General features: G+C 53.5%; 1 protein-coding gene across 1 annotated transcript in view; it reads right to left on the bottom strand.

Annotated features, from left to right (window-relative positions):
• Window positions 1–275: 275 nt before the first annotated feature.
• plcxd3 (phosphatidylinositol-specific phospholipase C, X domain containing 3) overlaps window positions 276–26873 on the bottom strand; it is a 52789-nt gene continuing 26191 nt past the window's right edge. Inside the window, exons 2-3 of the mRNA XM_072592958.1 lie at window positions 20623–21331; window positions 276–1745 (exon numbers count right to left, since the gene is read on the bottom strand). Of these exons, the coding sequence (XP_072449059.1) occupies window positions 1589–1745; window positions 20623–21331 (866 nt within the window). The 3' untranslated portion in view covers window positions 276–1588. The remainder of the gene's footprint in view (window positions 1746–20622; window positions 21332–26873) is intronic.

Below are 26873 nucleotides of genomic sequence, written 5' to 3'. Positions count from 1 at the left end.
ATGGTGGGTGGGTCGGGGGGGGAGTTTGGTATTTAGGCAATTGTCAGCTCACCCTCCCCCCCTGCCCCCTGAGAAATCCACACAGTTCAATGTTCCCACTGAATGTGGGGTGGAGAGGGTCTGGGGATGGGGATGGGGATGGGGTCGGGGGCGATGGGATGGGGATGGGGATGGGGTCGGGGGGGATGGGATGGGGATGGGGATGGGGTCGGGGGGGATGGGATGGGGGTTGAGAGTGGGGATGGGGGTGGGGGTGGGGGTGGGGATGGGGGTGAGGGTGGAGTGGGATGAGGTTGGGGGTGGGGATGGGGGTGAGGGTGGAGTGGGATGAGGTTGGGGGTGGGGATGGGATGAGGTTGGGGATGGGGATTCGGCTGGGGGTGGGGTGAGGGTGAGGATGGGGATGGGGTTGGGGATGGGATGAGGTTGGGGATGGGGATGAGGTTGGGGATGGGGATGAGGTTGGGATTGGGGGTGGGGATGATGGGAAGCGGATGGGGATAGGGCTGTGACCTGGTTTGGAACGGGAGTCTGTCTGTCTTGGGTTGGAGAGCAATGTGTGAGCTTCCAGCAGTTCCCAGTCAGTTTGACCCCTGCCTGTGGAGATGGAACAGAGTCTCAGCCCAACTGAGGGAAACTGTGACTGTAGCCATCATCCACCAGGGAGACCACCGTGGGGCAACTGTACTGGGGGGTGGGTCAGCAAGCTCTCCGTGTGGCCCAGGGCTGCAGGGGAACAGGGGACTGGCATCGTCCCTGACAACTAACAGCCACACACAGGCACACACACACAGGCACACACACAGGCACACACACAAACACACACACACACACGCACACACACACAGGCACACACACAGGCACACACACACACACACACGCACACAAACACACACATGCACACAGGCACACACACAGCCCACACACACACACACACACACAAACACACGCGCACACACAAACACAGGCACACACACAAACACAGGCACACACACACACACAGGCACACATACACATACACGCGCGCACACACACACAGGCACACATACACACACACAGGCACACAAACACACGTACACACACAAACATGGCACACACACAAACACAGGCACACACACACACACAGGCACACACACACACACACAGGCACACATACACACACACGCGCACACACACACACGTACACACACAAACACAGGCACACACACAAACACACGCACACACACAAACACACGCACACACACAAACACAGGCACACACACAAACACAGGCACACACACAAACACGCACACACACACACGCACCACACACACACGCACATACACAGGCACACATGCACACACACACACGCTCACACATGCTCACACATATATACATACACAGGCACGCATACATGCTCACACATACACACACACAGGCACACACACAGGCACACACACTCACACGCTCACACATACACACACGCGCTCACACATACACACACGCGCTCACACACATACATTTTCACACAGATCAGGAACACCACTCAAAGCAAACATGAATCACACCAGGGGCTGGGAATGGGAGCTGGGGACACCGAGGGGCATTACTAAGTTGCATTAGATGTGCCATCTTCCGAGAGGTAATTGAGTCTGATGACAGCGCTGATAAAATCTCCGAGCTCCACAAAGTCGGCCGTGACAATGTTCACTCCATTCTCACCAGGTTTCTGAGACTGAATCCACTGCAGCATCGCAGGGAGGGCCCTGAGAATGGAACAGACCAGAGAGTCAGGCAGATACACGCACGGGGGGGGGGGCATTTATACAACACACACACGGGGGGGGGGGGGCATTTATACAACACACACGGAGGGGGGCATTTATACAACACACACGGGGGGGGCCATTTATACAACACACACACACGGGGGGGGGCATTTATACAACACACACACGGGGGGGCATTTATACAACACACACGGTGGGGGCATTTATACAACACACACGGAGGGGGGCATTTATACAACACACTCGGGGGGTGGGCATTTATACAACACACACGGGGGGGCATTTATACAACACACACGGGGGGTGGGCATTTATACAACACACACGGGGGGGCATTTATACAACACACACGGGGGGTGGGCATTTATACAACACACACGGGGCATTTATACAACACACACAGGGGGGCATTTATACAACACACACACGGGGGGGCATTTATACAACACACGGGGGGGCATTTATACAACACACATGGGGGGCATTTATACAACACACACACGGGGGGGGCATTTATACAACACCACGGGGGGGGCATTTATACAACACACATGGGGGCATTATACAACACACACGGGGCATTTATACAACACACACAGGGGGGCATTTATACAACACACACACGGGGGGGCATTTATACAACACGGGGGCATTTATACAACACACGGGGGGGCATTATACAACACACACACGGGGGGGCATTTATACAACACGGGGGCATTTATACAACACACGGGGGGGGCATTTATACAACACACATGGGGGGCATTTATACAACACACACACGGGGGGGGGGCATTTATACAACACACACGGGGGGCATTTATTACAACACACACGGGGGGGGGCATTTATACAACACACACGGGGGGCATTTATACAACACACACGGGGGGGGCATTTATACAACACACACGGGGGGCATTTATACAACACACACGGGGGGGGCAATTATACAACACACACGGGGGGGGCATTTATACAACACACACGGGGGGCATTTATACAACACACTCGCGGGGGGCATTTATACAACACACACGGGGGGGCATTTATACAACACACGGGGGGGCATTTATACAACACGGGGGCATTTATACAACACACATGGGGGGGCATTTATACAACACACACACGGGGGGGCATTTATACAACACGGGGGCAATTTATACAACACACACGGAGGGGGGCATTTATACAACACACACAGGGGGGGGGCATTTATACAACACACACAGGGGGGGCATTTATACAACACACAGGGGGGCATTTATACAACACACACACGGGGGGCATTTATACAACACGGGGGCATTTATACAACACACAGGGGGGCATTTATACAACACACATGGGGGACATTTATACAACACACATGGGGGGGCATTTATACAACACACACACGGGGTGGCATTTATACAACACGGGGGCATTTATACAACACACACGGAGGGGGGCATTTATACAACACACACGGAGGGGGGCATTTATACAACACACACGGGGGGGGGCATTTATACAACACACACGGGGGGGGGCATTTATACAACACACACGGGGGGCATTTATACAACACACACACGGGGGCATTTATACAACACACAGGGGGGCATTTATACAACACACGGGGGGGCATTTATACAACACACACACGGGGGGGCATTTATACAACACGGGGGCATTTATACAACACACGGGGGGGGCATTTATACAACACACATGGGGGGCATTTATACAACACACACGGGGGGCATTTATACAACACACACGGGGGGGGGCATTTATACAACACACACGGGGGGCATTTATACAACACACACGGGGGGGGCATTTATACAACACACACGGGGGGCATTTATACAACACACACGGGGGGGGCAATTATACAACACACACGGGGGGGCATTTATACAACACACACGGGGGGCATTTATACAACACACTCGCGGGGGGCATTTATACAACACACACGGGGGGGCATTTATACAACACACGGGGGGGCATTTATACAACACGGGGGCATTTATACAACACACATGGGGGGGCATTTATACAACACACACACGGGGGGGCATTTATACAACACGGGGGCATTTATACAACACACACGGAGGGGGGCATTTATACAACACACACGGGGGGGGGCATTTATACAACACACACAGGGGGGGGCATTTATACAACACACAGGGGGGCATTTATACAACACACGGGGGGGCATTTATACAACACGGGGGCATTTATACAACACACATGGGGGGGCATTTATACAACACACACACGGGGGGGCATTTATACAACACGGGGGCATTTATACAACACACAGGGGGGCATTTATACAACACACATGGGGGACATTTATACAACACACATGGGGGGGGCATTTATACAACACACACACGGGGTGGCATTTATACAACACGGGGGCATTTATACAACACACACGGAGGGGGGCATTTATACAACACACACGGAGGGGGGCATTTATACAACACACACGGGGGGGGCATTTATACAACACACACGGGGGGGGCATTTATACAACACACACGGGGGGCATTTATACAACACACACACGGGGGCATTTATACAACACACAGGGGGGCATTTATACAACACACAGGGGGGCATTTATACAACACAACAGGGAGGCATTTATATAACACACACGGGGGCATTTATACAACACACACGGGGGGGCATTTATACAACACACACGGGGGGGCATTTATACAACACGGGGGCATTTATACAACACGCACGGGGGCATTTATACAACACACGCACGGGGGCATTTATACAACACACATGGGGGCATTTATACAACACACACACGGGGGGCATTTATACAACACACATGGGGGCATTTATACAACACACACACGGGGGGCATTTATACAACACACGGGGGGCATTTATACAACACACGGGGGGCATTTATACAACACACACAGGGGGGCATTTATACAACACACGGGGGAGCATTTATACAACACACGGGGGGGGCATTTATACAACACACGGGGGGGCATTTATACAACACACGGGGGGGCATTTATACAACACACGGGGGGGCATTTATACAACTCAAGGGGGGGCATTTATACAACACACAGGGGGGCATTTATAGAACACACGGGGGGCATTTATACAACACACAGGGGGGGCATTTATACAACACACGGGGGAGCATTTATACAACACACGGGGGGGGCATTTATACAACACACGGGGGGGCATTAAAACAACACACAGGGGGGCATTTATACAACACACACGGGGGGGCATTTATACAACGCACAGGGGGGCATTTATACAACACACAGGGGAGCATTTATACAACACAAAGGGGGGGCATTTATACATCACACAGGGGGGGCATTTATACAACAGACACAGGGGGGCATTTATACAACACACACAGGGGGGGCATTTATACAACACACAGGGCTATTTATACAACACACAGGGGGGCATTTGTACAACACACATGGGAGCATTTGTACAACACATGGGGCATTTATACAACACACAGGGCTATTTATACAACACACAGGGGGGCATTTATACAACACACGTGGGGGCATTTATACAACTCACAGGGGGGCATTTGTACAACACATGGGGCATTTATACAACACACAGGGCTATTTATACAACACACAGGGGGGCATTTATACAACACACGGGGGGGGGCATTTATACAACACACGGGGGGGGCATTTATACAACACACGGGGGGGCATTTATACAACACACAGGGGGCATTTATACAACACACACGGGGGGCATTTATACAACGCACAGGGGGGCATTTATACAACACACAGGGGAGCATTTATACAACACACAGGGGGGCATTTATACAACACACGGGGGGGCATTTATACAACACACAGGGGGGCATTTATACAACACACACGGGGGGGCATTTATACAACACACAGGGGCATTTATACAACACACAGGGGCATTTATACAACACACACAGGGGGGCATTTATACAACACACAGGGGTGCATTTATACAACACACGGGGGGGGCATTTATACAACACACAGGGGGGGCATTTATACAACACACAGGGGCATTTATACAACACACTGGGGCATTTATACAACACACAGGGGCATTTATACAACACACGGGGGAGCATTTATACAACACACGGGGGGGCATTTATACAACACACGGGGGGGGGCATTTATAGAACACACACGGGGGGGCATTTATACAACACACACGGGGTGGGCATTTATACAACACACAGGGAGGCATTTATACAACACACAGGGGGGGCATTTATACAACACACGGGGGGGCATTTATACAACACACGGGGGGGCATTTATACAACACACGGGGGGGCATTTATACAACACACGTGGGGGCATTTATACAACACACAGGGGGGCATTTATACAACACACACAGGGGGGCATTTATACAACACACGGGGGGGCATTTATACAACACACGGGGGGGCATTTATACAACACACGGGGGGGCATTTATACAACTCAAGGGGGGGCATTTATACAACACACGGGGGCATTTATACAACACACATGGGGGGGCATTTATACAACACACACGGGGGGGGCATTTATACAACACACAGGGGGGCATTTATACAACACACATGGGGGGGCATTTATACAACACACACGGGGGGGGCATTTATACAACACGGGGGCATTTATACAACACGCACGGGGGCATTTATACAACACACGCACGGGGGCATTTATACAACACACATGGGGGCATTTATACAACACACATGGGGGCATTTATACAACACACACACGGGGGGCATTTCTACAACACACATGGGGGCATTTATACAACACACACACGGGGGGCATTTATACAACACACGGGGGGCATTTATACAACACACGGGGGGGCATTTATACAACACATACAGGGGGGCATTTATACAACACACGGGGGAGCATTTATACAACACACGGGGGGGGCATTTATACAACACACGGGGGGCATTTATACAACACACGGGGGGGCATTTATACAACTCAAGGGGGGGCATTTATACAACACACGGGGGCATTTATACAACACACGGGGGGGCATTTATACAACACACGGGGGGGCATTTATACAACACACGGGGGAGCATTTATACAACACACGGGGGGGCATTTATACAACACACAGGGGGGCATTTATACAACACACAGGGGGGCATTTATACAACACACAGGGGGGCATTTATACAACACACACGGGGGGGCATTTATACAACGCACAGGGGGGCATTTATACAACACACAGGGGAGCATTTATACATCACACAGGGGGGGCATTTATACAACAGACACAGGGGGGCATTTATACAACACACACGGGGGGGCATTTATACAACACACACAGGGGGGGCATTTATACAACACACACAGGGGGGCATTTATACATCACACAGGGGGGGCATTTATACAACAGACACAGGGGGGCATTTATACAACACACACAGGGGGGGCATTTATACAACACACACAGGGGGGCATTTATACAACACACAGGGCTATTTATACAACACACAGGGGGGCATTTGTACAACACACATGGGGGCATTTGTACAACACATGGGGCATTTATACAACACACAGGGCTATTTATACAACACACAGGGGGGCATTTATACAACACACGGGGGGGCATTTATACAACACACGTGGGGGCATTTATACAACACACAGGGGGGCATTTGTACAGCACACATGGGAGCATTTGTACAACACATGGGGCATTTATACAACACACAGGGCTATTTATACAACACACAGGGGGGGCATTTATACAACACACGGGGGGGCATTTATACAACACACGGGGGGGGGCATTTATACAACACACGGGGGGGCATTTATACAACACACAGGGGGCATTTATACAACACACACGGGGGGGCATTTATACAACGCACAGGGGGGCATTTATACAACACACAGGGGGGCATTTTTACAACACGCACGGGGGCATTTATACAACACACACACGGGGGGGGCATTTATACAACGCACAGGGGGGCATTTATACAACACACAGGGGAGCATTTATACAACACACAGGGGGGCATTTATACAACACACGGGGGGGCATTTATACAACACACAGGGGGGCATTTATACAACACACACGGGGGGGCATTTATACAACACACAGGGGCATTTATACAACACACAGGGGCATTTATACAACATACACAGGGGGGCATTTATACAACACACGGGGGCATTTATACAACACACGGGGGGGCATTTATACAACACACAGGGGGGGCATTTATACAACACACAGGGGCATTTATACAACACACGGGGGAGCATTTATACAACACACGGGGGGGGCATTTATACAACACACGGGGGGGGCATTTATACAACACACGGGGTGGGCATTTATACAACACACAGGGAGGCATTTATACAACACACACGGGGGGGCATTTATACAACACACAGGGGGGGCATTTATACAACACACGGGCGAGCATTTATACAACACACGGGGGGGCATTTATACAACACACGGGGGGGCATTTATACAACACACAGGGGGGCATTTATACAACACACGGGGGGGCATTTATACAACACACAGGGGGGGCATTTATACAACACATGGGGGGGCATTTATACAACACACGGGGGGGCATTTATACAACACACAGGGGGGCATTTATACAACACACGGGGGGGCATTTATACAACACACGGGGGGGCATTTATACAACACACGGGGGGGCATTTATACAACACACAGGGGGGGCATTTATACAACACACAGGGGGGGCATTTATACAACACACGTGCGAGCATTTATACAACACACGGGGGGGCATTTATACAACACACGGGGGGGCATTTATACAACACACGCGGGGGCATTTATACAACACATGGGGGGGCATTTATACAACACACGTGGGGGCATTTATACAACACACAGGGGGGCATTTATACAACACACAGGGGGGCATTTATACAACACACACGGGGGGGCATTTATACACCGCACACGGGGGGGCATTTATACAACGCACAGGGGGGCATTTATACAACACACAGGGGAGCATTTATACAACACACAGGGGGGCATTTATACAACACACGGGGGGGCATTTATACATCACACAGGGGGGGCATTTATACAACAGACACAGGGGGGCATTTATACAACACACACGGGGGGGGGCATTTATACAACACACACGGGGGGTGGGCATTTATACAACAGACACAGGGGGGCATTTATACAACACACACGGGGGGGCATTTATACAACACACACGGGGGGGGCATTTATACAACACACACGGGGGGTGGGCATTTATACAACAGACACAGGGGGGCATTTATACAACACACACGGGGGGCATTTATACAACACACATGGGGGCATTTGTACAACACACACGGGGGGCATTTATACAACACACATGGGGGCATTTGTACAACACACATGGGGGCATTTGTACAACACATGGGGCATTTATACAACACACAGGGCTATTTATACAACACACGGGGGCATTTATACAACACACTGGGGCATTTATACAACACACAGGGGGCATTTATACAACACACATGGGGGCATTTGTACAACACACAGAGGGGCATTTATACAACACACTGGGGCATTTATACAACACACAGGGGGCATTTATACAACACACATGGGGGCATTTGTACAACACACATGGGGGCATTTGTACAACACATGGGGCATTTATACAACACACAGGGCTATTTATACAACACACGGGGGCATTTATACAACACACAGGGGGGCATTTATACAACACACGGGGGGGCATTTATACAACACACAGGGGTGCATTTATACAACACACGGGGGGGGACATTTATACAACACACGGGGGGGCATTTATACAACACACGGGGGCATTTATACAACACACAGGGGTGCATTTATACAACACACGGGGGTGCATTTATACAACACACGGGGGGGGCATTTATACAACACACGGGGGGGCATTTATACAACACACGGGGTGCATTTATACAACACACGGGGGGGCATTTATACAACACACGGGGGGGCATTTATACAACACACAGGGGTGCATTTATACAACACACGGGGGGGCATTTATACAACACACGGGGGTGCATTTATACAACACACGGGGGGGCATTTATACAACACACGGGGGGGCATTTATACAACACACAGGGGTGCATTTATACAACACACGGGGGGGCATTTATACAACACACAGGGGTGCATTTATACAACACACGGGGGGCATTTATACAACACACAGGGGTGCATTTATACAACACACGGGGGGCATTTATACAACACACGGGGGGGCATTTATACAACACACGGGGGCATTTATACAACACACAGGGGTGCATTTATACAACACACGGGGGGCATTTATACAACACACGGGGGGGCATTTATACAACACACGGGGGGGCATTTATACAACACACACAGGGAGGGCATTTATACAACACACAGGGGGGGCATTTATACAACACACATGGGGGGGGCATTTATACCACACACACGGGGGGCATTTATACAACACGGGGGCATTTATACAACACACAGGGGGCATTTATACAACACACATGGGGGCATTTATACAACACACACGGGGGCATTTATACAACACGGGGGCATTTATACCACACACACGGGGGGGCATTTATACAACACGGGGGCATTTATACAACACACGGGGGGCATTTATACAACACACGGGGGGCATTTATACAACACACGGGGGGCATTTATACAACACACAGGGGGGCATTTATACAACACACGGGGGGCATTTATACAACACACGGGGGGGCATTTATACAACACACGGGGGCATTTATACAACACACAGGGGGGCATTTATACAACACACAGGGGGGCATTTGTACAACACACGGGGGGGCATTTATACAACACACGGGGGGGCATTTATACCACACACACGGGGGGCATTTATACCACACACACGGGGGCATTTATACAACACACAGGGGGGCATTTGTACAACACACATGGGGGGGGCATTTATACAACACACGGGGGGCATTTATACAACACACGGGGGGGCATTTATACAACACACGGGGGGGCATTTATACAACACACAGGGGGGGGCATTTATACCACACACACGAGGGGCATTTATACCACACACACGGGGGCATTTATACAACACACAGGGGGGCATTTGTACAACACACATGGGGGGGCATTTATACAACACACAGGGGGGGCATTTATACAACACACAGGGGGGGCATTTAAATAACAGGCACAGGGCATTTGAACAATAGATACAGGGGGCATTTAAACAACACGCACGGTAGCATTTAACCAACAACCAGCTTTTCCAAAATCCAGCGAACTCTCACATCCCTCCCTCATTTCGACACTGACCTCATCCACCAGCTCCTTCCCATTTTTCCATCACCCAATGTCTTTCCATCTCCCTCAATCCCACCTGAGGGATGGTAACTGGAGGAGGCTATTCAGCCCCTCTATGAGATCACAGCTGATCTGATCATACCCTCATCTGCAATCTCCCTGAACTCTCCCAAAACTCGGTCCAGCTCAGCCTTAAATATATTTGATGGCCTGACCTCCTCTGCTCCATGTGGTAGAGAATTGAAAAGACTAGAATTCATCTCAAAGAAAATAAAACCCAGTTCATCTTCAGCTTTTATTTGTTGGTAAACTGTGCGTCCTAATTATAAGTTTTCTCCTAAGAGGAAATATTTTCCCAGCAGCGACTCTGTAAAACTCTCTCTGGATTGTAATATGTTTTGATTCGATCACCTCTCTGAAATCCAAGGAGTAAAAGGTCAACCTACTCAACCTCACCTCATTAGACAAACTCCATCATTCCAGGTATTGACCGAGTAAACCTTCTCTGACAGCAGACCCCTTACACTCAGAGAGTCACAGAGATGGACAGCAGATATCCCAACCCAATCCAGTCCCATTTATCAGCACCCGGCCGAGATCCCTCCAATCCCTTCCTATTCATATCCCCATCCAAATGTCTCTTAAATGTTGTAATTATACCAGCCTCCACCACATCCTCTGGCAGCTCATTCCATACACGTACCACCCTCTGTGTGAAAAAGTTTCCCCTTTGGTCTCTTTTATATCTTTCCCCTCTCACCCTAAACCTATGCCCTCTAGTTCTGGATTCTCCCCCTACCCGGGGAAAAGACCTTGTCTATTTATCCTATCTGTGCCCCTCATGGTTTTATAAACTCCTTTCTTGAGTAAGAAATCCAGAGTTGTACATAGTACTGAGTACAGTCCCACCGATGTCCCACAGAGGAAGGAAGACTTCTCTAGCTTTTTACTCAATCGCACTTTTGATAAAGACCAACATTCCACAGCCCTGCAGTACAACATTCCACGTGCCTTCCTAATTACTAGCTGTAACTATGTGCTAAAGTTCTCTGATACTTGTACAAGGACAGCCAGATCCCTTTGTGCTGCAGGATTCTGCAATCCAACTCCATTTAAATAATCATCGGTTTTTCGGTGTTACTCGTTTCCTCACATTATTCCACAGTCATCAAATATTCCCTCAACTCCTCAGAATCCCTTAGCACGCCCCGTCTGCCCCCTCCACAGCTCGTGTTCCGACCGAGCTTGGGGTCAACCGCAAACTGAGACTATAAGATCGAGGAGCAGGATTAGGCCAATCGGCCCATCCAGTCTTTTCCACAATTCAATCATGGCTGAAATATTTGACTGAAGAAATTCCTCCTCATCCCAGTTCTAAAGGGTTGTCTCTTCACCCTGAGGCTGTGCCCGTGAGTCCCAGTCTCTCCTACTAGTGGAAACATCATCTCCATGCCCACTCTATCCAGGCCTCTCAGTATTCGGGACGTTCCAATCAGATCCCCCCGTCATCCTTCTCATCGAGTACAGACCCAGATTCCTCCCCCACTCCTCAGATGCCAAGCCCTTCATCCCTGGGGTCATTCTTGTAAAACCTCCCTGGGCCCCCTCCAATGTCAGCACATCCTTCCTTAGATACAGGACCCAAAACTGCTCACAATATTCCAAATGCAGTCTGACCACAGCCTTACACAGTCTCAGCACTATATCCCTGCTCTTGGATTCTAACCCTCTTGAAATGAAAGCTAACATTACATTTACCTTCCTAACTGCCAACTGAACCTGCATGTGAACCTGAAGGGAATCCTGAACGAGGAATCCCAAACCCCTTTGTGTTTCAGGTTTCCGAAGCCTTTTCCTGTTTAGATAATAGTCTCTGCCTCTATTCCTCCTCCCAAAGTGTATCACCTCCCACTCTCCCACACTGTATTCCATCTGCCACTTGTTTGCTCACTCTCTCAGTCTGTCCAAGTCCTTCTGCAGCCTCCCTGCTTCCTCAACACGACCTGTCCCTCCACCTGGCTTCGTGTCACCGGCAAACTTCAGCAACACTGTCCTCAGGCCCCTCAGAACTCTGGGGTGTAGTCCATCTGGTGCGGGTGATATATCCACCTTCAGACCTTTCAGCTTCCCCAGCACCTTCTCCTGAGTGATGGCCACTACACTCCCCTCTGCCCCCTGACACTCTCGGAGTCCTGGTGTGCTGCTGGTGTGTCTCACTGGGAAAACTGACACACAGTACCATTCAGTTCCTCTGCCATTCCTTTGTTCCCCATTACTGCCTCTCCAACCTCATTTTCCAACACTGCAATGCTCACTCTTGCCTCTCTCTTACCTATTTTATATCTGAAATAATCTTCACAATATCAGGAGCTAGCTCACTTGAATACGTTTCTCCCTCCTTATTGTTTTTTAAGTTATCCTCTGCTGGTTTTTAAAGGCTTTCCAATCCTCCAGCTTGACACTAATCTTCACCACATCATATGTTTTTCTCTTTTGTTTTTATACTGCCCCTGACTTCCCTTGTCAGCCCTGGGTGCCTCATCCTCCCCTTAGTATACTCCTACTTCCTTGGGATGAGTTTCTGCTGAGCCTCCCGAAATCCCCCCAGAAACCCCAGCCGTTGCTGTTCCACCATCTTCCCTGCCAGGCTCCCCTTCCAATCAACTCCAGCCAGCTCCTCCCTCATGTCTTTGTAGTGACCGTTACTCAATCCTAACACCGTCACATCTGATTCCAGCTTCTCCCTCCCAAACCACAGGGTGAATTCGATCATATTCTGGTTACTGCCCCCTCGGGCTTCCTTCACCTTAAACTCCCTGATCAAGTCGGCTTCATTCCACATCACCAAATCCAGAATGGCCTCTTCCCTAGTGAGCCCTACCACAAGCTGCTCTAAAGAACTGTCCCGTAAACATTTCACTCATTCCTTTTCTTGGGATCAGCTCCCACCTCGATTTTCCCAGTCCACCTACATATTGAAGTCCCCCAGGATGATCATTATTGTGCCTTTCTTCCATGTCTTTTCGATCTCCCGAATTATTTTCTTCCCCACATCCTGACTACTGCGAGGAGACCTGGACACCACTCCCATCAGGAACATCCTTTCCCTTTGTGGTTCCTCAACTCTCCCCACACAGATTCTAGGCCTTTCGATTGTGTATCATTCCGAGCTACTGATTTCATTTCATTTCTGACTAACATGGCAATGCTGTCCCCTCTGCCCATCTGCCTATCTTTTCAATAGGATGTTTATCCTTATTTAGTTCCCAGCAGCCACATCTCTGTGACACCCATAACACCGTACCCCTCTATTTTATTCTGCACTACAATCTCATTTCCCTTGAATCATGCACTGCGTACATTTAAATACAACACCCTCAGTCCTGTGTTGACTGCCCCTGTTTTCATAACTGTCCCCTTGTCTGTTGTGCCTGAAATCAGATTCGTGATATTTAGAGTCATAGAGTCATACAGCACGGAAACAGACCCTTCGGTCCAACCCGTCCATGCCGACCAGATATCCCAACCCAATCTAGTCCCACCTGCCAACACCCGGCCCATATCCCTCCAAACCCTTTCCATTCATATATCCATCCAAATGCCTCTTAAATGTTATAATTGTACCAGCCTCCACCACTTCCTCTGGCAGCTCATTCCATACACGTACCACCCTCTGTGTGAAAAAGTTGCCCCTGTAGCTCTCTTTTATATCTTTCCCCTCTCCCCCTAAACCTGTACCCTCTAGTTCTGGGCTCCCCCACCCCAGGGAAAAGACTTTGTCTATTTATCCTATCCATGCCCCTCATGATTTTATAAACCTCTATAAGGTCACCCCTCAGCCTCCAACGCTCCAGGGAAAACACCCCCAGCCTGTTCAGCATCTCCCTGTAGCTCAGATCCTCCAATCCTGGCAACATCCTTGTAAATCTTTTCTGAACCCATTTCAAGTTTCACAACATCTTTCCAATAGGAAGGAGACCAGAATTGCATGCAATATTCCAACAGTGGCCTGACCAATGTCCTGCACAGCCACAACATGACCTCCCAACTCCTGTATTCAATGTTGTTGTGGTTCTGTTCGCCGAGCTGGGAATTTGTGTTGCAGACGTTTCGTCCCCTGTCTAGGTGACCTCCTCAGTGCTTGGGAGCCTCATGTGAAGCGCTTCTGTGATGTTTCCTCTGACATTTATAGTGATTTGTATCTGCCGCTTCCGGTTTGTCAGTTCCAGCTGTCCGCTGCAGTGGCCGGTATATTGGGTCCAGGTCGATGTGCTTATTGATTGAATCTGTGGATGAGTGCCGTGCCTCTAGGAATTCCCTGGCTGTTCTCTGTTTGGCTTGCCCGATAATAGTAGTGTTGTCCCAGTCGAACTCATGTTGCTTGTCATCTGAGTGTGTGGCTACTAAGGATAGCTGGTCATGTTGTTTCATGGCTAGTTGGTGTTCATGGATGCGGATCGTTAACTGTCTTCCTGTTTGTCTGATGTAGTGTTTTGTGCAGTTCTTGCATGGGATTTTGTACACTACATTGGTTTTGCACATGCTGGGTATTGGGTCCTTCGTCCTGATGAGTTGTTGTCTGAGAGTGGCTGTTGGTTTGTGTGCTGTACTCAATACTCTGACCAATAAAGGAAAGCATACCAAACACCTTCTTCACTATCCTATCTACCTGCGACTCCACTTTCAAGGAGCTATGATCCTGCACTCCAAGGTCTCTTTGTTCAGCCACACTCCCTAGGACCTTACCATTAAGTGTATAAGTCCTGCTAAGATTTGCTTTCCTAAAATGCAGCACCTCCCATTTATCTGAATTAAACTCCATCTGCCACTTCTGAGCCCATTGGCCCATCTGGTCCAGATCCTGTTGTAATCTGAGGTAACCCTCTTCACTGTCCACTACACCTCCAATTTTGGTGTCATCTGCAAACTTACTAACTGTACCTCTTATGCTGACATCCAAATCATTTATGTAAATGACAAAAAGTAGAGGGCCCAGCACCGATCCTTGTGACACTCCACTGGTCACAGGCCTCCAGTCTGAAAAACAACCCTCCACCACCACCCTCTCTCTTCTACCTTTGAGCCAGTTCTGTATCCAAATGGCTAGTTCTCCCTGTATTCCATGAGATCTAACCTTGCTCACCAGTCTTCCATGGGGAACCTTGTCGAACGCCTTACTGAAGTCCATATCGATCACATCTACTGCTCTGCCCTTATCAATCCTCTTTGTTACTTCTTCAAAAAACTCAATCAAGTTTGTGAGACATGATTTCCCACGCACAAAGCCATGTTGACTATCCCGAATCAGTCCTTGCCTTTCCAAATACATGTACATCCTGTCCCTCAGGATTCCCTCCAACAACTTGCCCACCACCGAGGTCAGGCTCACTGGTCTATAGTTCCCTGGCTTGACCTTACCACCCTTCTTAAACAGTGGCACCACATTTGCCAACCTCCAGTCTACCTGCACCTCACCTGTGACTATCGATGATACAAATATCTCAGCAAGAGGCCCAGCAATCACTTCTCTAGCTTCCCACAGAGTTCTCGGGTACACCTGATCAGGTCCTGGGGATTTATCCACCTTTACCCGTTTCAAGACATCCAGCACTTCCTCCTCTGTAATCTAGACATTTTTCAAGATGTCACCATCTATTTCCCTACAGTCTATATCTTCCATATCCTTTTCCACAGTAAATACTGATGCAAAATATTCATTTAGTATCTCCCCCATTTTCTGTGGTTCCACACAAAGGCCACCTTGCTGATCTTTGAGGGGCCCTATTCTCTCCCTAGTTACCCTTTTGTCCTTAACATATTTGTAAAATCCCTTTGGATTCTCCTGAATTCTAAATTTCCATCCTCTCTGTCCTGTTACTTGTCCTGGAAACTTTAATAACCTCTCCTGAGATTCCCCCCCCCCCCCCCCGCTCTAACCTATTCTGCAATTGTCCATGTAGTTGAACCCCTCCTTCCCCCACCCTGACTATTTTGTCTCAGGCCCCACACACAGCCCTAATTATGTGATTCCCAGCATGGAGCCCATCCCATGGGAGCAGTGCCCCCTTCCCCAGGACTGGTGTCAACGCCCCATCTGTCTGCTTCCAGTAAGTGAACCCACTCTCCTCCCGTGTCAATACATCACCCCCAAAACCACGGGCTCTCAGTTTATATATTAACCTTAACAGAGAAAGTGAGAACTGCAGCTGCTGGAGATCAGAGTCAAGAGTGCGGTGCTGGAAAAACACAGCAGGTCAGACAGCATCTGAGAAGCGACAGCCCTTCATCAGAAATCAACCTTAAAGTCATATGTTATCAAATGCCTTTTTTTGAACCCAAATACGCTACATCTTCTGCCCCAGTTTTACCCACATTCCCAGCTCATCTCCCTCAATGTGGTGGTGAGGCCATTAACTCACTGAATGGCCCAGCAGGCTAGAAGGGTTGAATGGTCTTCTCCAGCTTCGAATTCTGTTGAGTTTCTCACACTAGCACTGCCGTGTCCCACTCTGGTTGGCGTGCAGGAATCGATTTGGAAATGCCTTCACTGTTCTTAATTTCCTCATGGAAGGTTAGAAACATGACTGCTCCCCCCTCAATCCCTCAGTCTCTACCATCTCCCCTCAATCCACACCCTCTCCCCAGATCATTCAATCTCCACCCTCTCCCCCTGTCCCTCAAACCCTCCCTTCTCCCCCTGTCCCTCAATACCTCCCTTCACCCTGTGTCCCTCAATCCCCCCCCTCTCCCCCATCCCTCAATACCCCCTTCACCCTGTGTCCCTCAATCCCCCCCTTCTCCCCCTGTCCCTCAATCCTCCCTTCTCCCCGTCCCTCAAACCCCCTTCTCCCCATGTCCCTCAATCCCCGTCTCCCCTTCTCTCAATTCCCCCTTTTTCTCCATGTCCCTCAATCCCCCCCTTCTCCCCGTCCCTTAATCCCCCCCGTCTCCCATGTGCCTCAATCCCCTCTTCTCCCCGTCCCTCAAACCCCCATCTCCCCCTGTCCCTCAATCCCCATCTCCCCCTATCTCTCAAACCCCCCTTCTCCCCTGTCCCTCAATCCCCCCTTCTCCCATGTCCCTCAATCCCCCCTTCTCCTCCATCCCTCAATCCCCCCTTATCCCCCATCCCTCAATCCCCCCTTCTCCCTCATCCCTTAATCCCCCCCTTCTCCCCCATCTCTCAATCGCCCCTTCTCCCCTGTCCCTCAATCTGCCCCTTAATACCCCCTTTCTCCCCCTGTCCCTCAATACCCCCCTTCTCCCGCTGTCCCTCAATACCCCCTTTCTCCCCCATCTCTCAATACCCTCCTTCTCCCCCGTGTCTCTCAATCCCCCTTTTCTCCCCGTGTCCATCAATCCCCCCCTTCTCCCTCTGCCCCTCAATCCCCCCCTTCTCCCCGTCCCTAAATCCCCCCCTTCTCTCCCTGTCCCTCAATCCCCCCGTTCTCTCCCTGTCCCTCAATCCCCCCCCTTCTCCCCCCATGTCTCTCAATCCCCCTTTTCTCTCATGTCCATCAATTTCCCCCTTCTCCCTCTGCCCCTCAATACCCCCCTTCTCCCCCTCCCTAAATCCCCCCTTCTCCCTCTGTCCTTCAATCCCCTCTTTCTCCACCTGCCCTTCAATTCCCCCCCCTTCTCCCCCAATCCCCTCCTTCTCCCCATGTCCCTCAATACCCCCCCTTTCTCCCCCCGTTCCTCAATCCCCCTTCTCCCCCTGTCCCTCAATCCCCTCCCTTCTCCCCCTGTCCCACAATACCCCCCTTCTACCCGTGTCCCTCAATCCCCTCCCTTCTCCCCCTGTCCCTCAATCCTCCACTTCTCCCCCTGTCCCTCAATCCCCCCTTCTCCCCCTGTCCCTCAATCCCCCCCTTCTCCCCCGTCCCTCAATCCTCCCCTTCCCCCCCCGTCCCTCAATCTCCCCCCTTCTCCCCCTGTCCCTCAATCCTCCCCTTCTCCCCCGTCCCTCAATCTAACCCTTCTCCCTGTGTCCCCCAATCCACCCCCTTCTCCCCCTGTCCCTCAATCCTCCCCTTCTCCCCCGTCCCTCAATCCTCCCCTTCTCTCCCATCCCTCAATCCTCCCCTTCTCCCCCTGTCCCTCAATACCCCCCTTCTCCCTCTGTCCCCCAATCTACCCCTTCTCCCTGTGTCCCTCAATCCCCCCCTTCACCCCGTGTCCCTCAATCCCCCCTCCTCCCCGTGTCCCTCAATCCCCCCCTTCTCCCCCTCTCCCTCAATACCCCCCTTCTCCCTCTGTCCCCCAATCTACCCCTTCTCCCCCTCTCCCTCAATCCCCCCCTTCTCCCTGTGTCCCTCAATCCCCCCCTTCTCCCCCATCCCTCAATCCTCCCCTTCTCCCCCTCTCCCTCAATCACCCCTTCTCCCTGTGTCCCTCAATCCCCCCCTCCTCCCCGTGTCCCTCAATCCCCCCTCCTCCCCGTGTCCCTCAATCCCCCCCTTCTCCCCCTCTCCCTCAATCCCCCCCTTCTCCCTGTGTCCCTCAATCCCCCCCTTCACCCCGTGTCCCTCAATCCCCCCTCCTCCCCCTGTCCCCCAATCCCCCCCCTCCTCCCCCGTGTCCCCCAATTCCCCCTTCTCCCCCTGTCCCTCAATCCCCCCCCTCCTCCCCCTCTCCCCCAATCCCCCCCCTCCTCCCTCGTGTCCCCCATTCCCCCCCCTCCTCCCCCTGTCCCCCAATCCCCCCCTCCTCCCCTTCTCCCTCTATCCCCCCCATTTCTCCCCCTCTCCCCCAATTCCCCCCCCTCCTCCCCCTGTCCCTCTATCCCCCCCTCCTCCCCCTCTCCCTCTATCCCCCCCCCTCCTCCCCCTCTCCCTCTATCCCCCCCTCCTCCCCCTGTCCCCCAATCCCCCCTCCTCCCCCTCTCCCTCAATCCCCCCTCCTCCCCCTCTCCCCCATTCCCCCCCCTCCCCCTCTCCCTCTATCCCCCCCTCCTCCCCCTGTCCCCCAATCCCCCCTCCTCCCCCGTGTCCCTCAATCTCCCCCCTCCTCCCCCTCTCCCTCAATCCCCCCCTCCTCCCCCTCTCCCCCATTCCCCCCCCTCCTCCCCCTCTCCCTCAATCCCCCCCTCCTCCCCCTCTCCCCCATTCCCCCCCCTCCTCCCCCTCTCCCTCAATCCCCCCCTCCTCCCCCTCTCCCCCATTCCCCCCCACATCCCCCTCTCCTTCTATCCCCCCCCCCCCTCGCCCTCTCCCTCTATCTGTTGACCCAACAAGTGTCCTTTGGACATCATCTCTCACTGGAAATGGGCACAGGTTCTCCCCCGCCTTGGTGCTCGCCCTGTGTGTCTATCCGCACCTTCCCCTCCACCCCTCCCCCCCACCCCGACACACCCCGAGCTCCTGTGTTGATGGCGGATGGTGTGGGGGTGGGGGTAGGGGGTGGGTGGCCTTACCGTTCTGTGATGGTCTCCCTCAGGCCACTGGCCACCCCTTTCATCACGGTGCTGGCCTTGGGGGTGAGGACCAGCTGGGAGACAAAGAAGGTGCCCTTACTGCGGCGGTCAGCGATGGAGGCCTGAACGAACTGAATCAGTTTCTCGGGGTCAGTGGTGTTCGGGGAGGGGGACGGCATCATCTGACCAGGCCACAGAAAGGTGACCTCCAGAGCCACTGGGTTGTGGTAGAACACCAGGACCTGGTATCCCTTCTCCCAGAGATACTGAAGGCTGACCTCCTGGGCAAAGATAACGGGAGAGAGCCGCTCCTGGAAGCATTCCCTCAGCATCCCGATCAGCGTCTCGTGGTGGCATTTCTGCATCCCGTAGAAGTGGTTGAAATCAAGAATGACAGCTTCCCGTGGCTGCTCCAGCAGGAAGGCGTTGATCTGTTCCAGACCCTCCCTCACTGTGGCACTGAATAACCCATGAGCAAAGTAGAGCTGGTTGTCTGGGTCCCTGGGCTTGGTGGAGATCCGCAGGTCAAAGTAGCGAATGCCAGCCTGGAGCTGGTTCCTGAAATTCATGCTCTGGGTCGCGAGCCATCGCCTCATCAGCTTCTTAGCCACTGCCCCGAAGACAGAGACAAAGTTCTGCACCGTGTCGGTCTGCTCCGGACCCACCGGGGACGATTCATCAATGTAGAAGCTGAACGAGTCGTGGGAACCTGCACCGAATAAACACACAGCAATCAGAACAGCAGGACAGCACGGTCAGGGGGGGACACAGAGAGAGACCGAGGGGACAGACAGCACGGTCAGGGGGGAACACAGAGAGAGACGGAGGGGACAGACGGCACGGTCAGGGGGGAACACAGAGAGAGACCGAGGGGACAGACAGCACGGTCAGGGGGGAACACAGAGAGAGAGACCGAGTGGACAGACAGCACGGTCAGGGGGGAACACAGAGAGAGACCGAGGGGACAGACAGCACGGTCAGGGGGGACACTGAGAGAGAGACCGAGGGGACAGACAGCACGGTCAGGGGGAACACAGGGAGAGACCGAGTGGACAGACAGCACGGTCAGGGGGGGACACAGAGAGAGACCGAGGGGACAGACAGCACGGTCAGGGGGGAACACAGGGAGTGACCGAGGGGACAGACAGCACGGTCAGGGGGGAACACAGAGAGAGAGACCGAGTGGACAGACAGCACGGTCAGGGGGGAACACAGGGAGTGACCGAGGGGACAGACAGCACGGTCAGGGGGGAACACAGAGAGAGACCGAGGGGACAGACAGCACGGTCAGGGGGGACACAGAGAGAGACCGAGGGGACAGACAGCACGGTCAGGGGGAACACAGGGAGAGACCGAGGGGACAGACAGCACGGTCAGGGGGAACAGAGAGAGAGACCGAGGGAACAGACAGCACGGTCAGGGGGGACACAGAGAGAGACCGAGGGGACAGACAGCACGGTCAGGGGGGACACTGAGAGAGACGGAGGGGACAGACGGCACGGTCAGGGGGGAACACAGAGAGAGACCGAGGGGACAGACAGCACGGTCAGGGGGGAACACAGAGAGAGAGACCGAGTGGACAGACAGCACGGTCAGGGGGGACACAGAGAGAGACCGAGGGGACAGACAGCACGGTCAGGGGGGACACTGAGAGAGAGACCGAGGGGACAGACAGCACGGTCGGGGGAACACAGGGAGAGACCGAGGGGACAGACAGCACGGTCAGGGGGGAACACAGGGAGTGACCGAGGGGACAGACAGCACGGTCAGGGGGGAACACAGAGAGAGAGACCGAGTGGACAGACAGCACGGTCAGGGGGGAACACAGGGAGTGACCGAGGGGACAGACAGCACGGTCAGGGGGGAACACAGAGAGAGACTGAGGGGACAGACAGCACGGTCAGGGGGGAACACAGAGAGAGACCGAGGGGACAGACAGCACGGTCAGGGGGGACACAGAGAGAGACCGAGGGGACAGACAGCACGGTCAGGGGGAACACAGGGAGAGACCGAGGGGACAGACAGCACGGTCAGGGGGGACACTGAGAGAGAGACCGAGGGAACAGACAGCACGGTCAGGGGGGAACACAGAGAGAGAGACCGAGGGAACAGACAGCACGGTCAGGGGGGAACACAGAGAGAGAGACCGAGTGGACAGACAGCACGGTCAGGGGGAACACAGAGAGAGACCGAGGGGACAGACAGCACGGTCAGGGGGGACACAGAGAGAGACCGAGGGGACAGACAGCACGGTCAGGGGGAACACAGGGAGAGACCGAGGGGACAGACAGCACGGTCAGGGGGGACACAGAGAGAGAGACCGAGGGGACAGACAGCACGGTCAGGGGGGAACACAGAGAGAGAGACCGAGGGAACAGACAGCACGGTCAGGGGGGAACACAGAGAGAGAGACCGAGTGGACAGACAGCACGGTCAGGGGGAACACAGAGAGAGACCGAGGGGACAGACAGCACGGTCAGGGGGAACACAGGGAGTGACCGAGGGGACAGACAGCACGGTCAGGGGGGACACTGAGAGAGACCGAGTGGACAGACAGCACGGTCAGGGGGGACACTGAGAGAGAGACCGAGGGGACAGACAGCACGGTCAGGGGGAACACAGGGAGAGACCGAGGGGACAGACAGCACGGTCAGGGGGAACACAGAGAGAGACCGAGGGGACAGACAGCACGGTCAGGGGGGACACAGAGAGAGACCGAGTGGACAGACAGCACGGTCAGGGGGGACACAGGGAGAGACCGAGTGGACAGACAGCACGGTCAGGGGGGAACACAGAGAGAGACCGAGTGGACAGACAGCACGGTCAGGGGGGAACACAGAGAGAGAGACCGAGTGGACAGACAGCACGGTCAGGGGGAACACAGAGAGAGACCGAGGGGACAGACAGCACGGTCAGGGGGGGACATAGGGAGAGACCGAGGGGACAGACAGCACGGTCAGGGGGGACACAGGGAGAGACCGAGTGGACAGACAGCACGGTCGGGGGGGACACTGAGAGAGAGACCGAGGGGACAGACAGCACGGTCAGGGGGAACACAGAGAGAGAGACCGAGGGGACAGACAGCACGGTCGGGGGGAACACAGAGAGAGACCGAGGGGACAGACAGCACGGTCAGGGGGAACACAGAGAGAGACCGAGGGGACAGACAGCACGGTCAGGGGGGACACAGGGAGTGACCGAGGGGACAGACAGCACGGTCAGGGGGGACACTGAGAGAGACCGAGGGGACAGACAGCACGGTCAGGGGGGACACTGAGAGAGACCGAGGGGACAGACAGCACGGTCAGGGGGAAAACAGAGAGAGACCGAGTGGACAGACAGCACGGTCAGGGGGGAACACAGAGAGAGACCGAGTGGACAGACAGCACGGTCAGGGGGGAACACAGGGAGAGACCGAGGGGACAGACAGCACGGTCAGGGGGGACACTGAGAGAGAGACCGAGGGGACAGACAGCACGGTCAGGGGGGACACTGAGAGAGACCGAGTGGACAGACAGCACGGTCAGGGGGGGACACAGAGAGGGACCGAGGGGACAGACAGCACGGTCAGGGGGGAACACAGAGAGAGACCGAGGGGACAGACAGCACGGTCAGGGGGGACACAGAGAGGGACCGAGGGGACAGACAGCACGGTCAGGGGGGAACACAGAGAGAGAGACCGAGGGGACAGACAGCACGGTCAGGGGGGGACACAGAGAGAGACCGAGGGGACAGACAGCACGGTCAGGGGGGAACACAGAGAGAGAGACCGAGGGGACAGACAGCACGGTCAGGGGGGAACACAGAGAGAGAGACCGAGGGGACAGACAGCACGGTCAGGGGGGAACACAGGGAGAGACCGAGGGGACAGACAGCACGGTCAGGGGGGACACTGAGAGAGACCGAGTGGACAGACAGCACGGTCAGGGGGAACACAGAGAGGGACCGAGGGGACAGACAGCACGGTCAGGGGGGAACACAGAGAGAGAGACCGAGGGGACAGACAGCACGGTCAGGGGGGGACACAGAGAGAGACCGAGGGGACAGACAGCACGGTCAGGGGGGAACACAGAGAGAGAGACCGAGGGGACAGAAGCACGGTCAGGGGGGAACACAGAGAGAGAGACCGAGGTGACAGACAGCACGGTCAGGGGGGACACAGAGAGAGACCGAGTGGACAGACAGCACGGTCAGGGGGGACACAGAGAGAGAGACCGAGGGGACAGACAGCACGGTCAGGGGGAACACAGAGAGAGACCGAGTGGACAGACAGCACGGTCAGGGGGAACACAGAGAGAGACCGAGTGGACAGACAGCACGGTCAGGGGGGACACAGAGAGAGAGACCGAGGTGACAGACAGCACGGTCAGGGGGGACACAGAGAGAGACCGAGTGGACAGACAGCACGGTCAGGGGGAACACAGAGAGAGACCGAGTGGACAGACAGCACGGTCAGGGGGGGACATAGAGAGAGACCGAGTGGACAGACAGCACGGTCAGGGGGGAACACAGAGAGAGACCGAGGGGACAGACAGCACGGTCAGGGGGGACACAGGGAGAGACCGAGGGGACAGACAGCACGGTCAGGGGGGACACTGAGAGAGAGACCGAGTGGACAGACAGCACGGTCAGGGGGGACACAGAGAGAGAGACCGAGGGGACAGACAGCACGGTCAGGGGGGAACACAGGGAGAGACCGAGTGGACAGACAGCACGGTCAGGGGGGACACAGGGAGAGACTGAGGGGACAGACAGCACGGTCAGGGGGGAACACAGAGAGAGAGATCGAGTGGACAGCAGAGCAATTCCTCATCACAATCCCCACCCCACAACATGTGTGCATCACTTTAACTCATACAGGGTCAAACAGGGTCTTGTCCAAGTTCCCCATCACCTCCTCGCTCTTGTACTCTCTGCCCCTATTAATAAAGCTGAGGACACTGTGTGCTTTATTCCCTGCTCTCTCCATCTGTCCTGCCCCCTTCAATGATCTGTGCACAAACACACCCAGCTCCCCCTGCCCCCCCCTTTAGAATTGTACCCCCTTTTTTATATTGTCTTTCAGTGTTCTTCCAACCAAAGAGCATCACCTCACACTTCTCTGCATTGACCCTCATCTGCCACCCATCCACCCCCTCCACCGACTTGTCAGTGCCCTTTGGGAGTTCCACACTGCCCCCCCCTCACAGTTTACAATCCTTCCAGGTTCCGTGTCCTGACCCCTGACTGACAAACCCATCCCTGGGACAACCTGAAATCGAATCCCCATGAGGAAGAACTCCCACTGCAACTGGAGTTCAGTTTATAAACGCCGTGGATGACAAGGAAAGGTCAGTCACTGTGATCACCATTGAACAATGCCTCCACAGAAAGAGGCCATTCAGCCCATCGCATCCCTGACAGCTGTCTCCAAGAGTAACATAGCTTTTCACGCCTGCCACCCTGCCTCCCTCCAACACCATTGTCACAATGTTTTTCGTTAGATACTGACCAAATTCCTTTGAAAACCGTGGTTGAATCAGACTCCACCTCTCACTGCCCGACCGACAGAGCTTCCTTCCTGCATCCCCCCCACCCCCCCCCATCCCCGCCCCCCCCACCACCACCCCCCGATTCTGTTGCAGAAGGTTCGGACTGGGTTAATGTTCATGTTAGACTAGCTCCACCTCCTTCCACTGCTCTCACGCTGGCTAGAGGCAGGGAGTCCTGCCTGAGCAAGTCTAACATTGAGCCATTGACACAGAGAGAAACAGAGAATAAGAACAGCAGGAGGCCATTCAGCCCTTCAAGCCTGCTCCACCATTCAGCACAATCATGGCTGATCATCGAGCCCAGTGCCCTGTTCAACTTTCTCCCCATACCCTTTAATCCTGAAAACTGTATCAAACGCCTTCTCAAAACCACTCCGGGTATTGGCCTGGAATGCTCTCAGTGACAGAGAATTCCACAGAAACGACATAGGAAAAGACAACAGCAGATACAGCCCTCTCGGTCCTGCAGGGTCCTCCTGGAGGCTGGTGCCAACATTGGGAGAGCTGTCTCACAGACTCACCAGGCACCAGCCTGACACAGTCACACTCACAGAGTCCCACCCTACAGACAGTGTCCCAGACCCCACCATCACCGTCCCTGGGTATGTCCCGTCCCACAGGCAGGACAGACCCTGCAGAGAGGGGGTGGCACAGTGGGATACAGTCAGGAGGGAGTTACCCTGGGAGCCCCCAGTGTTGACTCCGGACCCCCTGAAGTCT

The sequence above is a fragment of the Chiloscyllium punctatum genome, chromosome 2 (genome assembly GCF_047496795.1).
Source record: "Chiloscyllium punctatum isolate Juve2018m chromosome 2, sChiPun1.3, whole genome shotgun sequence".
NCBI classification, from domain to species: domain Eukaryota; kingdom Metazoa; phylum Chordata; class Chondrichthyes; order Orectolobiformes; family Hemiscylliidae; genus Chiloscyllium; species Chiloscyllium punctatum.
Note: the sequence above shows the minus strand (reverse complement) of the source record. Positions and strands in the feature narration are given on the sequence as shown.